Genomic DNA, 14,756 nt, shown 5'->3' on the forward strand with positions numbered 1-14,756 from the left:
AGAAAAACATATCCCCTATAGGGATACATCAATAGTTAAGCCTTAATACCATGTAGCAGCATTCTAAGTTTTGATCTCTTAAAAAGCAGCTGCTAAGAACTATAAAAGCCCTGAATCTCATTGGTCTTCTCAGCTCAGTTACTGAGAGATGCAAAAAAAAAAAGCCGGATGGATTTTATTGAAAAAGGCAAGAAAAGCTCTATCTGAAGGACAAATGGAACAAAGATAAGGCTGACTGGGGAATACTTTGCTTGCCAGTTTCATTACACTTTACTTCTTTATGCAACCAACTACTGAAATTCAATATACGAGCAGGAATGGCACAGGCTCATGTTAGGACATAAACCCTTTTGATTTATGCAATAGATTTATTGAGTGTGGTCTTTTTCTCTTGGCATGTTTTCTCACTGTCCTATCTGCCACGCCCCCCCCCTTTTTTTTAACTGTCCTACAATATTTGTGTTTTTTAAATATTTTATTCTCCATTACTGGACTGCTAATGGCACCAGATGTATAATCCAGTAATGTATGATCTATAAAACCTCTTATATAAAACATAAATATAAAAAAGAAGAAGAAAACTGATTCTTTATCTTTGGGGAAAAAGGAACTGAAAGCTTACCTATCATGTTTATAAATGAAAGAGTGTCCATTTGTTTATTCATTGCACAAACATTTATGAAATGCCTACTGTGTGCCAGACAGAGTCTAACCAGAAAAACCGGAGAAGATGAACCAAGACAGCCCACCAGGATAAATGCTGCCTGCAACAGTGACACAAACAAAGAATTAAGAGAAACAGACAACAAATGAGTAATAACCATCTAGGACAACCTGGAAATGTTTCACTAACGAGGTGCCTACCACATATGGACACAAATGAGGGACAAATTATAGTCCCTGAAGAACTGAGGACATTTAGATGGCACAATTTTGATGGAATGCCACCTTTATAACATAATGTAGCATCACTTGACCCTTACAGCTTTAGTTCCCATTCTAAAAAAATGAGGTTCAAGAAGGTTAAGAGTTTTGTGTTTACTGGTAGAATCACACTGGTAGAAAGTGGCAAAGCAGATTCCTGGTCCTCTAAAGCCGGAAGTACCTTTCATTATGCCATGGATATGAATTGGTTGTGGACTACTTAAACACTACCAATGATTTTTTGTGTACTTAATAAATACAAAATATCATACTTGTTATTATCATGATTACAACCACTATAAGTTTTCCCTTGCAGACAAGCCAAATGGCTAACTTCAGGTGTTTATATGATCTGTAGCACTAGCCTTTCACATAGAAAGAATGATTACATGATAAGTGTATATATCATAAAGGAATTCAAGTGTCTTCTTCATGGACTAAATATAGCATATGAAGACCAAAAAAAAAAAAAAAAAGTCTGTGATCTCTCTTTAAAGCCACATGGCTGTATTAAACCATTAATATAATGGTTTAATGCTTTGAAGTAAAAAAAAAAAATCTTACAAAGTGGATGTATTTATTTTTTTTATTTATTACCTGTATTCAACTAAAGCACATACAAAAATTGTGATTAAAAAATGCTTTATTTTGTCCAAAAATATCACCACCACCACCACCACCAAGTATAAGCCTTTCTAAAACTTGAATGGGGGCGCCTGGGTGGCTGAGTCGGTTAAGCGTCCGACTTTCGCTTAGGTCATGATCTCGCGGTTCGTGGGTTCGAGCCCCGCGTCGGGCTCTGTGCTGACTGCCAGCTCAGAGCCTGGAGCCTGTTTCAGAGTCTGTGACTCCCTCTCTCTCTGACCCTCCCCTGCTCACGCTGTCTCTCTCTCTCTTAGAAATAAATAAAACATTTTAAAAAAAAATAAATAAATAAATAAAACTTAAATGGAAAATTCTGAAATATGAAGATATTTACTTATCTACAAATCCGATCCTAAGTAGAGAGAACTTATAATATCTCAATCGATCAATATTTTCCTTAAAATGGATGGTGACTTGTGGGTCTAATTATTGAGTAATATCCCCTCCTCTCTCTCCATACAATACTACAGCAAGCAGTGACTCATTCTTAATCATAAGACCTGAACAAGTTCAATGTTTTTCACATAGAAGGCTGAAAAATTCATTAAATGCAGCCCCCACATTACTAATTAACTTCAAAAAAAAAGGTACCTTCATGGAGAAATTTGGTAGATATCAATTTACCCACATGATCAAACTTAATATGAACAGTAATAGGACAAGTGATATGTATTTCCCAATGTGATGCACTGAGAAAGATACAAATCACCAATGTAGTTTTCCTGCCAAAAATGCCTGAAGGGGAAGGGGGGAGATGGGCATGGAGGAGGGCACTTGTGGGGATGAGCACTGGGTGTTATATGGAAACCAACTTGACAATAAACTCTTAAAAAAGTAATTTAAAAAACCCCAAAATTGTCTGATCTGAATTTGGTCATGAGGAAACAATATTTTCAGACAAATAATATGCAAAATAACTGGGCTCAATCTCCAAAACTGTCAATGTCATAAAGAAAAAAAAATCTAGATTAAAGGAAAATAAAGAGACACCAAACAAAATACAATGTGTGATTCTTGACTGGATACTAGATGAGGAAAAGACAGTTATAAAGGACATTTTAAGGACAATAGGGAAACTCTGAATATGGATTCCATATAAGACTATAATTTTTAATCAATCTTAAGTTTCTTAAGTGTACTAATTTTATTATGGTCATGTAGGAGAATAACCTTATTCTTAGGAGACACATACTGAATTGTTTACATGTGAAAGGTCATGCTGTCTACAACTAATTCTTACATGGTTCAATCAAAAGGCTACTAATAACAATAATATTCATAAGTATATTTTTGCATAGGCAGATATTTTTAAATGTATAAAATGTTAACAATTGATTAATCTAAATGAATGGTATAATTCACTGATCTTGTCTTCAAAATTTCATCTAGTTATACATTCATGTAACTACAAATTTGAGGGAATATGCACTAAATGGTAGTGAGAATAAAGGAAAAATATATTTCATAAACAAAGCACTCATCATTTTTTAATTTTTAATTTTTTTAATTTTTTATTTTTAACATTTATTTATTTTTGAGAGACACAGAGAAACAGAGCATGAGCAGGGGAGGCGCAGAGAGAGAGGGAGACACAGAATCCAATGCAGGCTCCAGGCTTTGAGCTTTCAGCACAGACCCCAACATGGGACTCAAACCCACAAACCATAAGATCATGACCGACCCAAAGTTGGACAGTTAATCAACTGAGCCACCCAGGCACCCTCATCACATATGTATTTCTAATCATAATCCAACTGTTAATTTATTACATGAGAATTATGCTCAGGATGGACCATCTGCAGCAAATGTTTAGCCAAGGTGAGCCTTTCACTCTGCTCCTACCTTATGCCTCTCCTCTCTTTACCCTACTTACTAGCTAATCCACAATCAAGGAATCCAGATCTACAGTTGAGCATTCCAAATAAAGCCTCCCAAATGAAAGAACGTAATACATTCAGAAGTGAAGTGGCAGTGATTTTCAGAATATTAACCATTTGGGACTGCCCACACCAACACTTCCTTCACTTTGTTCAGTCATTTACAGGAAAATCATTTTATTTGTGTAACTAATCTTGAAATAGCCCTACTTCTAAACTGTGGAAATTACCTCTGTCAGGAAAACATTTCTTTTCACTTGTAAAATAGTAGTTAAAGTGGGCAATAAGCAATTCCTCAAATATTTAAGTTACTGACACCGAAAAAGAAGTAATGAAGAAGCTCACAAAATACAGGTAAGATTCATAGGCAATTTTTACTTCGTGCCTTCCATCAATTAAAAAATAAAGTTAATAATAATATAATGAATGGCGTCACTCAATCAGCAGCTAACCCCTAGGCTTCCAATGTTCATCTTGCCACAGGTATTATTTAAGCAATAAATCCTAACAAGGTGCACTTTATCATCCCACACTGTGTTTCCGACAGGAAAGGGCACGAGGTGACAGCAAAAACCACTAGGAACAAGATAATTCCTGACAGCTGCTGCTTGAGCACAAGTTAAATTGAACAGTTTATCTCAGCATGAAGATGTTATAAGGTTTTATGTTTAATATTTTTAAATTAACATAAAAACCAGAGAAAGCAGTTGTGCAATCTTTCACAAACATGACATACTACAATCACTGTATAAGCTGGATTAGTACTTATTACCATGCTACTACAGAATTAAGCTGTTTTTAGACCACCAAAGAGCTTTAAATTGCAACTTTTGTCTCTGTAAGAGAAACCTATATTTAAAATGTCTGCTAAATTCAAATTAACGGCTACATCGTTAGCTTATACCATCTCACCAAAAGTATAAGTAAGCTGCTATTATAATGGTCTAATCAAAATGGCTCTGTGCTGCAAGCACATTAACACCGTCCTGTGTATTTGGGATTGTATCCATACACATGTTTCAACTGCTTCCAATGCACATTATATTTACAATCTGAGTCATATTTGCTTAAGGAATCCAAAATAATTCAACTTAATGAAATTCAAGATTAGAGATTTTATTTTTTTCTGGCTCAGATTGAATAAACTGGTTATTTGTCTTTTACTGTATTCTCTTAATATGTAAAAAGAGATGCTGAAATACACCTAAGTCCTGTAGGAGTGTGACTGCTATTATCAAAATGCATACTTTTATATCTTAAATGGTATGGAAGGGCAGTCAAATGAGAAAAGAAAACGGGCCTTCCAAGATTCCAACCAAACCACCACATGCATTTTAGTAATAATACTTCATGAACTTTCTCAATCTTTCTCCAAGAAATCCTTTCAATCACCCTTCCTACCCCCAAAACCATTTAGTACATTTTTCACATAATGGGATACACAATTTAACACAATACTAGTTAGGGTTAAATTCTTAAATAATTCCTTGCAGGGCTTCAGGAAGCCTTTGACAAAAGAGTAAATTCCAGCCTTCCAGTTGTGTCTCTTTGCTCAACAGGTACATTCCTTGTCTACGTTTACCTTGCTTAGCCTCATTTCCAAACTCTATGTTCCTTTGCGTTTATCTTGATTCTTGTTCCTTGATAAAGACTCTCTAGGACTGTGATATAGTGTTTTCTGTGATGATGGAAATGTCATATCTGTAGCGTCCGATATAGTAGCAACTAGCTACATATGGCCATGGAGCACTTGAAATGTAGCTAGCGCAACAGAGGAATGAAATTTTAAATTGACTTTAACTTGCTTCATTTCAACTCGCTATGTTCAACATTATTTCTGAAACATCTGATTTTTAACAGATTTCATGATATGATATGTCAGAATATCTACAACCAGGACATGACTCTTCTATTCACATATTGCTAAAATTTAAACATTATCGTATATAATCTCTTATATTTCTAGGACATTTGTTTATGTATTTTATGAGATGTTTTATTAATTTTCAAGATCAGGAAACTTTACAATGACTATTGTATGGAAAACAGATTGCAAGGAATCACTTCGAAGATGGGTGAACAGTAGGGGGAATAGAAAAGAAGTGAGAAGGGGCCTGTATCAGGGTTTGCTGATGAACCGGGTATAAGAAGTAAAAGAGAGGAATGCTTTCATTTCCTTCACTTTGTCACTTCCAAAGTGTAGTGATAATGTTTTAATACGATAGGGGTTAATAACACATACATGCGTAAATGAAAATTATTCCCAAACCCTTCAAAAGTCTTTGGCTTAAATATATTTCTTTAATTTGGAAAACCTGTGTAGAATGATAACCGAGGTCTAATATTCATATAATTGTTGATATGCAAAATTCGTTTTAACACACATTGCTTTAGTTGTCAGCTACTTCATCTTAATTAGACCATTTCTACTGCACGTTTAGATGCCATGGATTTTCAAAAACCTTCAAGAACATGCATAGCAAAATGTTTCCATTTGCTAAAACAATTAGAAATAAATACAAGATGGAAGTCTTATCTAAAGGAAAAGGAAATGTAGTCATTTAATTTCCAGGTTCTTGTGATGGGTAATTTATAGGCTGTTAAATAGAGTATCTAGTTTCCCAAAAGTTGTCCCATAGGATAGCATGAAGCAATCAGTCAGTTTTGCTTTTTTCTCCCCAACATGTAATGTTCCTTTCCTGTGCTTATCATGATGGCCAGGGGAATACTGTGCAAAGAACACTTGTCCAGAAAGCAGGGAATCAAAGTCTGTAGGTGGGACATGCCACTGAACAAGATCACCAACTGGTTTCTGAACACCTATCCACTCCACATCACCAACATCCTGACCTGCCTTACAGTCACCTAAGGAGACACCTAAGGAGACAGATTGTATACATACATGAAGTTTTTTTTTAGCTAAAGGTACCACTTAAATTCACGGTCTCTTAAATTTCTCAAGCTACCTCTCAAGTCTTTTAATTCCTGGTATCATGACTTATCTATAAAAGACACCCAGTAATTATGTTGATAACAAGAAAGGAAGAAATAGGAGGGTGGGTGTGTCTACTGTTGAAAATATTATAAATAAATTAGAATTTTTACTGTGTCCACAAATATTTTTGGTACATTCTAGGACTAGAATCTATTAAGAGTATTCTTGTAAGACACAAGGGAATTAGAACCACTCACAACATTTATATCTGTTTTAGACAATCTATCAATTAGTCAACTAATCAAAACACTGTTAAAGTCTCGACAAACTAATAAGTATTGGTAGCATTCCTGTTCCAAAAGAGCTGGCAATATAACAGGCAAAATATAACAAGCAAAATGTTTCCATAAAACAGGAAACATTAAATAAGAATAAAAAAAACAAATAACAGCTCTGTTCTAGACAAGAAATGTCACAAAGCAGTGCAAGACTGATAGTGAACGAAGGGAGACTCTAAAGGCTATGAGTTCAGAGGAGGAAGAGAGAATGAAGAAGAGTGGAAGACCAGAAAGGGTCAAGTATATTGAGAGTAGTGAGGGGGGCATGGGTCCTGAGATCTTGGCTCTGGAAGGATCAGGCCTAGCTATTTGAATTCAGTCAGAGAAGAGGGACAGTTGCTTAAAGTTTAGGGTTTGAAGAAAGTGAGTAGTCAAATGTGGAAATGTGGTCTTCCATCAGACCTAGAGGCACCCAAGTGTAGCATAAGAAGTTTGCCAAGTTCATATTTTATCATTAATAGAGGGATCCACTATACATTTATAATTACGTTAACAATGCTTTATTTCTTCCTATTAGCCTTAACTAACTGAGTTGTGAATGCTCGTTGGCTGAGAAAAACAATAGTAAAATGAGAGAATAAGGAATCAAAGTATCACTACCACTCTCCAAATAAGAGAGGTTGTTCTATCTATATTCAAAGATAAAACCAATTTGTTTAAAACACAGCTCTCCAACAGCCATGTGATCATATTCTAAAAGAAGACAAGGAACCATGTATTATGCAAGGTTTTACATATATTGTCTAATTTAATCATCTTCCTTAGAGATTTGTCTTATTATTTCCATTTTACTAAGAAACTAAAGCATGAGAAGTATGGTTAAGTGCTAAGGCAATAGCGGTTACCAAAAAGCAAAGATGAGTTTTTCAATTCCAAGTTGAGCTGGACCCAAAGCCTCTATTTTTTTTTTCAGTTCTTCCACACTGATTTTGAATTGTCTAGGATTAGAATGTGACTCAGTGATTCCTAGTACTTCTCATTATAGTCTGTGTTTGAGAAAAAAATATATGCATGGTATAAGAACGGTACTAATCTGAATGGTTTTATTTCATCTCTTCTTTGATCACATATTTACTGAGTGATTATACTGTTAGACAAACCATAGAAAGCTAATCACCATCAGTGAAGGATCTCTTGAAGAGATGAAATCAAGGTGGCCACCCTATGTCACACAAAGGAGTCAGCCTACTGAAATAACAAGTACATGGTCAAGAACTGGGATAGAGAGAAGCAGCTGATATCAAAAGCAATGAAGACAACAGAAATATCTGACTTGGTTACTGGAGGAACAGGCTAGGGGTAACTCTAAAGTTGCTAGCTTGCGCAGATAGGTAGTGGCGAGATTCCTTTATACAAGAGGAGAAATAATTCAGGGGCTGGAATGGAGAAGCAATGAAGGGACAGTTTCTACAAATGTGGAATATAAGTGGAGTGACCAGAAGGTAACTAAAGATAACAAATAATAAACTCATGAAAGAAATTGCATTGGAGATTTAATTAAACTAAAGCACCCAGTCACCCACTGTGTCTGTTAAAAATGTGGGCTCTTGGCTTGTTATGTAATTTTACATATCTGTTCTATGTGTTTCTCCAATATTTCATATGTTATCTTATTTTCTCCCATTAAAGTATATATTCCTTGATAAGATAAATTAGATCTGCTGTTCTTTTCTTTAGTACCCTCTAGTTTCTCTAACAGGACAGTTACCACTCTGGATTTTAAGTTTTCTTAGGACATGCCCTATATTTTCCTTTTCCTTATCCCATCAGGTGCTCAAATATTTTCAGATAAGTGAGTAAGTAAATACATTAATTAATTAATAAGTTAATTGGGCTCATGTCCCCAAAAGAAAGAATTTACCTTCTTATTTGAAGACTTAACACAATTCTAGGATGCATTATTCGATGTCATTTTTCATTGAGCCCATTCTTTTTTCTTAGGGTCCCTAATAATACATCAGGCACTGTTCTCTGCTTCACCATCCTAAAATATCAGGGACTCATGACACAATCCAAAGGAAAGGAACTCTTGGGGAAAGGCAGGTGTCAGCCTGGGACAAAGATCAGGAATGTACAGTATCATGATAAAAATTTGTCTTCTTCAGGGATTCATGATCAGCGGCCTTGAAGAAGAAGTAAGTCAATTAACATGCAAAGCACATCTAACTTGCTGAGTGTGCTGGGAACACTTCATATGGTGTTTTATCTCCATAAACTAATATAATTAGTATGTGAAATATTTATAATTCACCTCATGATTAATCTATCGTAGACTATTCCTTAACAGCGGCGTATCACTTTATATTGGAATATTCTTTGCCCTTTAGTTCATGCCACTCATGAGTCCCTGGAGTTCATTTCTAAAAATTATAAAGTTGGAAGACCAGAGACCCAAGGTAACAGATATAGGTCCTGTCATTACTCTAACCTATCTGTGTTGTCTAAGATTACACACATACAAGGACACTCTGACCAGTTAAGGTAGAAAGACTACTACTCAAATAGATACAGAAAGCTCAGTTCAGGCACAAGTCTGAGGAACAAACGACAGGCAGGCACAGAGTGGCTTTTAGATATTACCATCATTTAGGCTTGAATATTATGACACAGAAATAGTTAAAGCAATCATAACAACAACAATAATAACAATATCTGCCTCCCGGTACATCAAGTAAAATACTCTTGACAGCCATGGAAAGTAAAGTATTTTGTACTCAAATAACAAGTAAACTAACAAGGGAAAATATGGTTACTTGCTATTTTTACTTAGTCACATCGACAGCTAAAATTAACAAGCACAAAATAAAGTGTCTCCTAAATATTCGGTCTTTCTATAATCGGTCATAAGACCTAAATTTTTTGGTGCTTATGAGTATTTGTTTTAAATTTGCTTCCCAGAATCCTATATTCTATTGAGCTGTTCTATCATTTGATTTGTGACATTTTGTTGTTACGCTCCTCATAGAGATTATCCCTGTGTTTTGATTATTTCTCCTGTGTTTGTTTTGGCAAGTCCAAGACAGTTCTTTGAAATCTTCCCTGAATTTGGTGCTTAATATGCCATTTGAAGAAATACCTCCCCACAAGTAATTTAGTTAGTATCCCCAATGTTTTGCTATTTTACACATCACTTTAATTATAAGGGTACCATTAGATAACTAATTACAAAAGTCAAAGCCAGCAGAATATACTGTACACAGTAGGCACTCAAAAAGTATCTGGGAGAGTGAAATATTAAATAATATAGTCCATCTACAACAGAAAAAGAATCTGAAGGTGGTACTCACTGTGACCAGTCTTTCATACTTTTTTTTTTAAGATGAGACTTTTTATAAACATTGATTTCTTAGCCCTGTCGTCTCTTTCTCACCAAGCCAACAATGTAAAAATTCTAAGAATGTGCTTCCCAGTTTACATCACCGAGGGGAAAACATTCGAAAGCTAGCTTTTTAAAAATTAAAACTTCCTATTTTAATAGTAAAATGAAAATTTAAAAATCTTCTACTGGCTGGGATACCTGGCGGCTCAGTCAGTTGAGCGTCCGGCTCTTGGTTTCCGCTCATATCATGATCTCATGGTTTTAGGATCAAGCCCTGCATCATGGTCCATGCTGAGCATGAAGCCTGCTTAGGATTTTCTCTCTCCCGCTCTCTCCGCCCCTCTCTGCTTACTTTCTCTCTCAAAACAAATAAATAAGCATTTTTGAAAAATAAAAATCTTCTACATGGCTATCTAAGTTTCACAAATACCATTTTGTTAACATGCTTCCCTTGATCACAACTGAAATAATTGCCTTTTTTTTTTTTTTAAGTAAGTAATGTAGACATAGGTATAGGAGGAAAAAACAGATGAAAAGTACAAAACACTATATAAACGATGTCATTAAGATAATCCAAAAATGAAGTCCTGAGGTCATTCAACACAACCTATATGGCATAGTTTTTCTTGGTCTCACCTATGATTCTACACTCTATGTGGGACTCACTAAATACAACAGTCTATAAAATACCCCAGGCCACACTTGCTTAGCAGGTGACAGAGGAGCATGAAGTGAGGTCACCTGCCCTGGATTAGCCAGTCAGAGGCAACCCTGGGACCAGTAGAGAGTCCATGATAAAAAAGGAAGTCAGTCACAGGTGTTGCTTGGGAGCCTGCCTCCTAATTCCAATGGTGGGAGCAGCTTCAAGTTAGATGTTGGGATTAAAATAGTCTTCATTTGGGGTGTCTGGGTGGCCCAATTGGTTAAGCATCAGACTCTTTTTTTTTTTAATGCTCATTTATTTTGAGAGCGAATGTGAGAGGCAAAGTGCCAAGTGGGGAAAGGGCAGATAGAGACAGAGACACAGAATTCGAAGCAGGCTTGAGGCTCTGAGCTGTCAGCACAGAGCCCGACGTGAGGCTCAAACTCACAAACCGTGAGATCATGACCTGAGCTGAAGTTGGACTGTTAACCTACGGAGCCATGCAGACACCCCAAGCGTGGAACTCTTGATTTCCACTCAGGTCACGATCTCATAGTTCATGACATGGAGTCCCATGCTTGAGAGTCTCTCCTCCCCCCCGGCCTCTCCCCACTCACGGGCATGCTCTCTCTCAAAATAAATAAATACACTTAAAAATAAAATAAAATGTTTTCCATTTAGTGGGAAAACAAAAGCCCATTCATTGAAGCAAAAAAATAGAAAAACCATCTTTGACCATGTTCCTCCTTTTCTCTCCACACAATAGAGGAAAGTACTTGAAACTGGGTGTAAATATGCATTAGAGCCTCACAACAGATATCTGAGTCTCAATGTTATTTGAATTTTCCATTGCCTGTGTCTGAGGGTCACATATCACAGGTCACCTAAAAGCCATCCAAAGCCTCCTTCCACCATGTAAGACATTTTCAAATAAGGCACAGCATGATGCGCCCCTTCTAAGTCAGTCCTTTCCTTTCTTCCCCTTTGCATTTGCATATAGCACTGTTCTGGGAATGTCTGGAAACACACAGAATGCCATGAGGGAAGCAAGAAAGCAACCTCAGACCTGGCCTGGCAAAGCCAGAAAGGCTTTAAAGGAGATAACACTTGAGATGAATATTAGAAGATGGAAGAAAATTTCCAGTCCAGTAATGTGTGAAGGGCAGGGATTGGAAAAAGAGGAAGATTATGAGTTTCCATTAATACTGCAGAAGAAAAGCAAATACCTGTGTTTTATTTAATTAGGCAAATATTCAGCATATTTATATTATATGAAATATATGTTTGGAATATATATGTATATTTATGTAAAGTAGATAAGGCATAATAAGGTAAGACAGATTTGACATCCTGCTCCTCATCTTTGCAATTTGGCAATGGAGATATAAACAAAGGGCTGAAGTTATATGAGAGTTAATATTTGATATTTTAAGTAACTTTGTTTTAGTCCCCAAACTCACATATACTGCTATTATTGCTCATTATTAGTGATGCCAACTCATCACAAATGAATTTCATAATAAACCGCTCCATTACTAAGTACCCCAAGTTAAATACACTCGAATGGGACATTCTGATAACTTTTTTTATAATAACTCCTTGCCTGAAAAAAAACACTTTCAAAGAAACGTTAGTATTTTGCCACTCCATAGGATTCAGTAACAAGGCGAGATTCTCCCAAGAATATTCCTACAGTCCTTGAAAAACTAAGACTGTCACAAAACCTGAGCATCTGGCAACTCTGCCACCATGAAGTATCCATATGGAAGAGACCAAAATGTGTCAAAGTACCCAAAACGATTTTGGAGAGTGTAGAAGATAGAATAAATAATTCAGTATCGTCAACACTTTCAACAGCAGGTAGTGGATATGCTACCTGCTTCTATAATGTGCCAGAATGTAACATAAGTGTGTGAGGCTGTGTGTGTATGTGTGTGCGAGAGAAAGGCAGAGAGAATATGAGTATACATGAGGCAAAAAACTATTTTTATACAGAAATATTCCTTAGGTGGTTCTCTTTGTAGGGACATTGGATCTCTGTAAGGATAGGTTTATAGACATACAGAAGAAAAAAACAGAGTCAATGAAAATTTATTTTTAAGATAAACATAGCAACAAATATATTACAGAGTCGATGAAAAAAACTGCATTAACTTAACATTATGGTTGATATTGTATGTGCAAAAAAACTCAGAAAATCCAAAATTATGGTTCCCTCAGCAACCATAACTGTGTCCTCATGCATATATGAGTATTCTGCATTACTGTAATGATGATACATTTCAGCCTTAATATCAGTTTATGCAATGTGACTGAATTAGGATTCTTTGGGGAACTATAACTTTAAATTTCTGGACTTTTGTGAATGTAAAATCTTAACCATAAAGTTACATTAATATAGGGTGTGGTTTTGCATTTTATTTTCTGTCATTTAAGAAAACAATTAAGAGTGAATGGTTGACAATATTAAACTAGCAAAGGATTGGCTAATTTGAAATAATACAAATCAGAGCCTAATTCCTTAAAACAGGGATGTACAAACTACAAACAAAAAGAAATGTCCTTCTGAACATTAACCAAAGACAAGAACAGGGGAAACATTTTTCCAGGAGTGAGTAAATTTACTTTTTCTATAAAATGTTAGTTTCTGATTAAAAGGTATTTTCATTCAACTATATTTCAACATGAACATAAATAACAATGGCTGAAATAATTCTCTTACTACAGATTCCTGCATCCTACCAAGAAAAAAAATACAGTATTAAAATGGCACCCCATATTTTCAAGAGTAAAACTGGTTGACAGCCACTTTTTATTTTTGTAGATGTAACATGGCAGGACATAACTATAAGATGAAATTGTCTGTCACTAACTACTTTCTGATCATGAAGCTGAGGCTGTTTCAAAATATGGTTTACAAAGAAACAGATACACAGTGATCAAGTAAGCTTAAGAATGAGGTAACTGTTTTACACAATTACTTAGTACCCTACAGGCATGGAGTAGTTGGGAGATAGAGGTAAAGAGCAGTGCCATAGTGGGTTCCAGAGAGAAGAGTCATAAGCACATTTGTTTAGGGGAAAATTACAAATACGTCACTCACGGAGGTTCTGTTTTCAACTGGCTTCACAAAACTGATCAGTAGTTTTTCAACAAAGTGAAGACATTGCAGAGGAACCCATGGAAAGGCCCAGAAGTAAAAGGGGTCAACATTCTTTTGGAAAAGACAGAGTTTAGCTCAACAGGAGGTTCATAAAGCAGAAGCTGTAAATGCAGATTATGTATATACTATAGAGGACATTGAAGGCAGAGATGACAAACCTTAACTGCAGCGTGCCAGCATCAGGAGGACACTGATGTTTCTTTCATAAGCAAGGAGGCTATGCTTTGGGGCGGGGGGGGGGAGAAGAGAAACAGAAAGCAAAAATGATAAAACAAAACTAAAAAAATAAACAAAACCTCCACAGTAGACATAGCAGAAGAGGTAAAGACTGAAGACAGGGGGACTAGTTATGGGATTATTATAATAATGCAGACATGTTGCAGCAAAGGCCTGAAAAAGTGTGATAACAGTAAGACTCAAGAGGAGGAGAAAGGATTAGGAGGTGCTTGAGAGATTTTGAGATATACTGACTGCTGGAACGATGTGTCATTGATAAAAATATAAAACCAAGGGCGGTGTCTGATGTGCAGACAAGGAAAGTCTGAGTGACGATTAAAAAATCTTAAGTGTATGATATCAGATTTCACAGAAACAAGCATTCCCTTCAATCAAAAGTTAGAAATACAGTCTTGAAGATGCCACTACAGCAATAAAAACAATTCTATTCTGTATACCTGTGTAATTTATAAACTCATACCTCCTCTTTCTCTCTCTCTCTCTCTCTCTCTTTCTCTCTCTCTCTCTCTCAATCATTCTAGGGTTGGGAAGGAAATGGCATAAGTTGTACAAATAAGAAAACGCAGCCACGTGACTCCCCAAACATCACACGGTATGACATGGCAGTGAGGCTGTGGACACAGATTTTGAAATCTTTGATATAGATTTTGAATATTTTGAAATTATAAATAAGAT

General features: G+C 35.9%; 1 protein-coding gene across 7 annotated transcripts in view; it reads right to left on the reverse strand.

Annotated features, from left to right (window-relative positions):
- GTDC1 (glycosyltransferase like domain containing 1) overlaps positions 1 to 14,756 on the reverse strand; it is a 329,154-nt gene that overhangs the window by 236,209 nt on the left and 78,189 nt on the right. Inside the window, exon 1 of one of the 7 annotated variants that reach the window (XM_039250741.1) lies at positions 6,130 to 6,134. The exons of the other annotated variants lie outside the window; for them this stretch is intronic. Coding sequence (XP_039106672.1) covers positions 6,130 to 6,131 — 2 coding nt within the window. The 5' untranslated portion in view covers positions 6,132 to 6,134. Of the gene's footprint in view, positions 1 to 6,129; positions 6,135 to 14,756 lie in introns of those variants that run through there. 7 annotated transcript variants of the gene reach the window in all.

The sequence above is a fragment of the Hyaena hyaena genome, unplaced genomic scaffold (assembly GCF_003009895.1).
Source record: "Hyaena hyaena isolate Hyena2069 unplaced genomic scaffold, ASM300989v1 scaffold_381, whole genome shotgun sequence".
Lineage (NCBI taxonomy): Eukaryota > Metazoa > Chordata > Mammalia > Carnivora > Hyaenidae > Hyaena > Hyaena hyaena.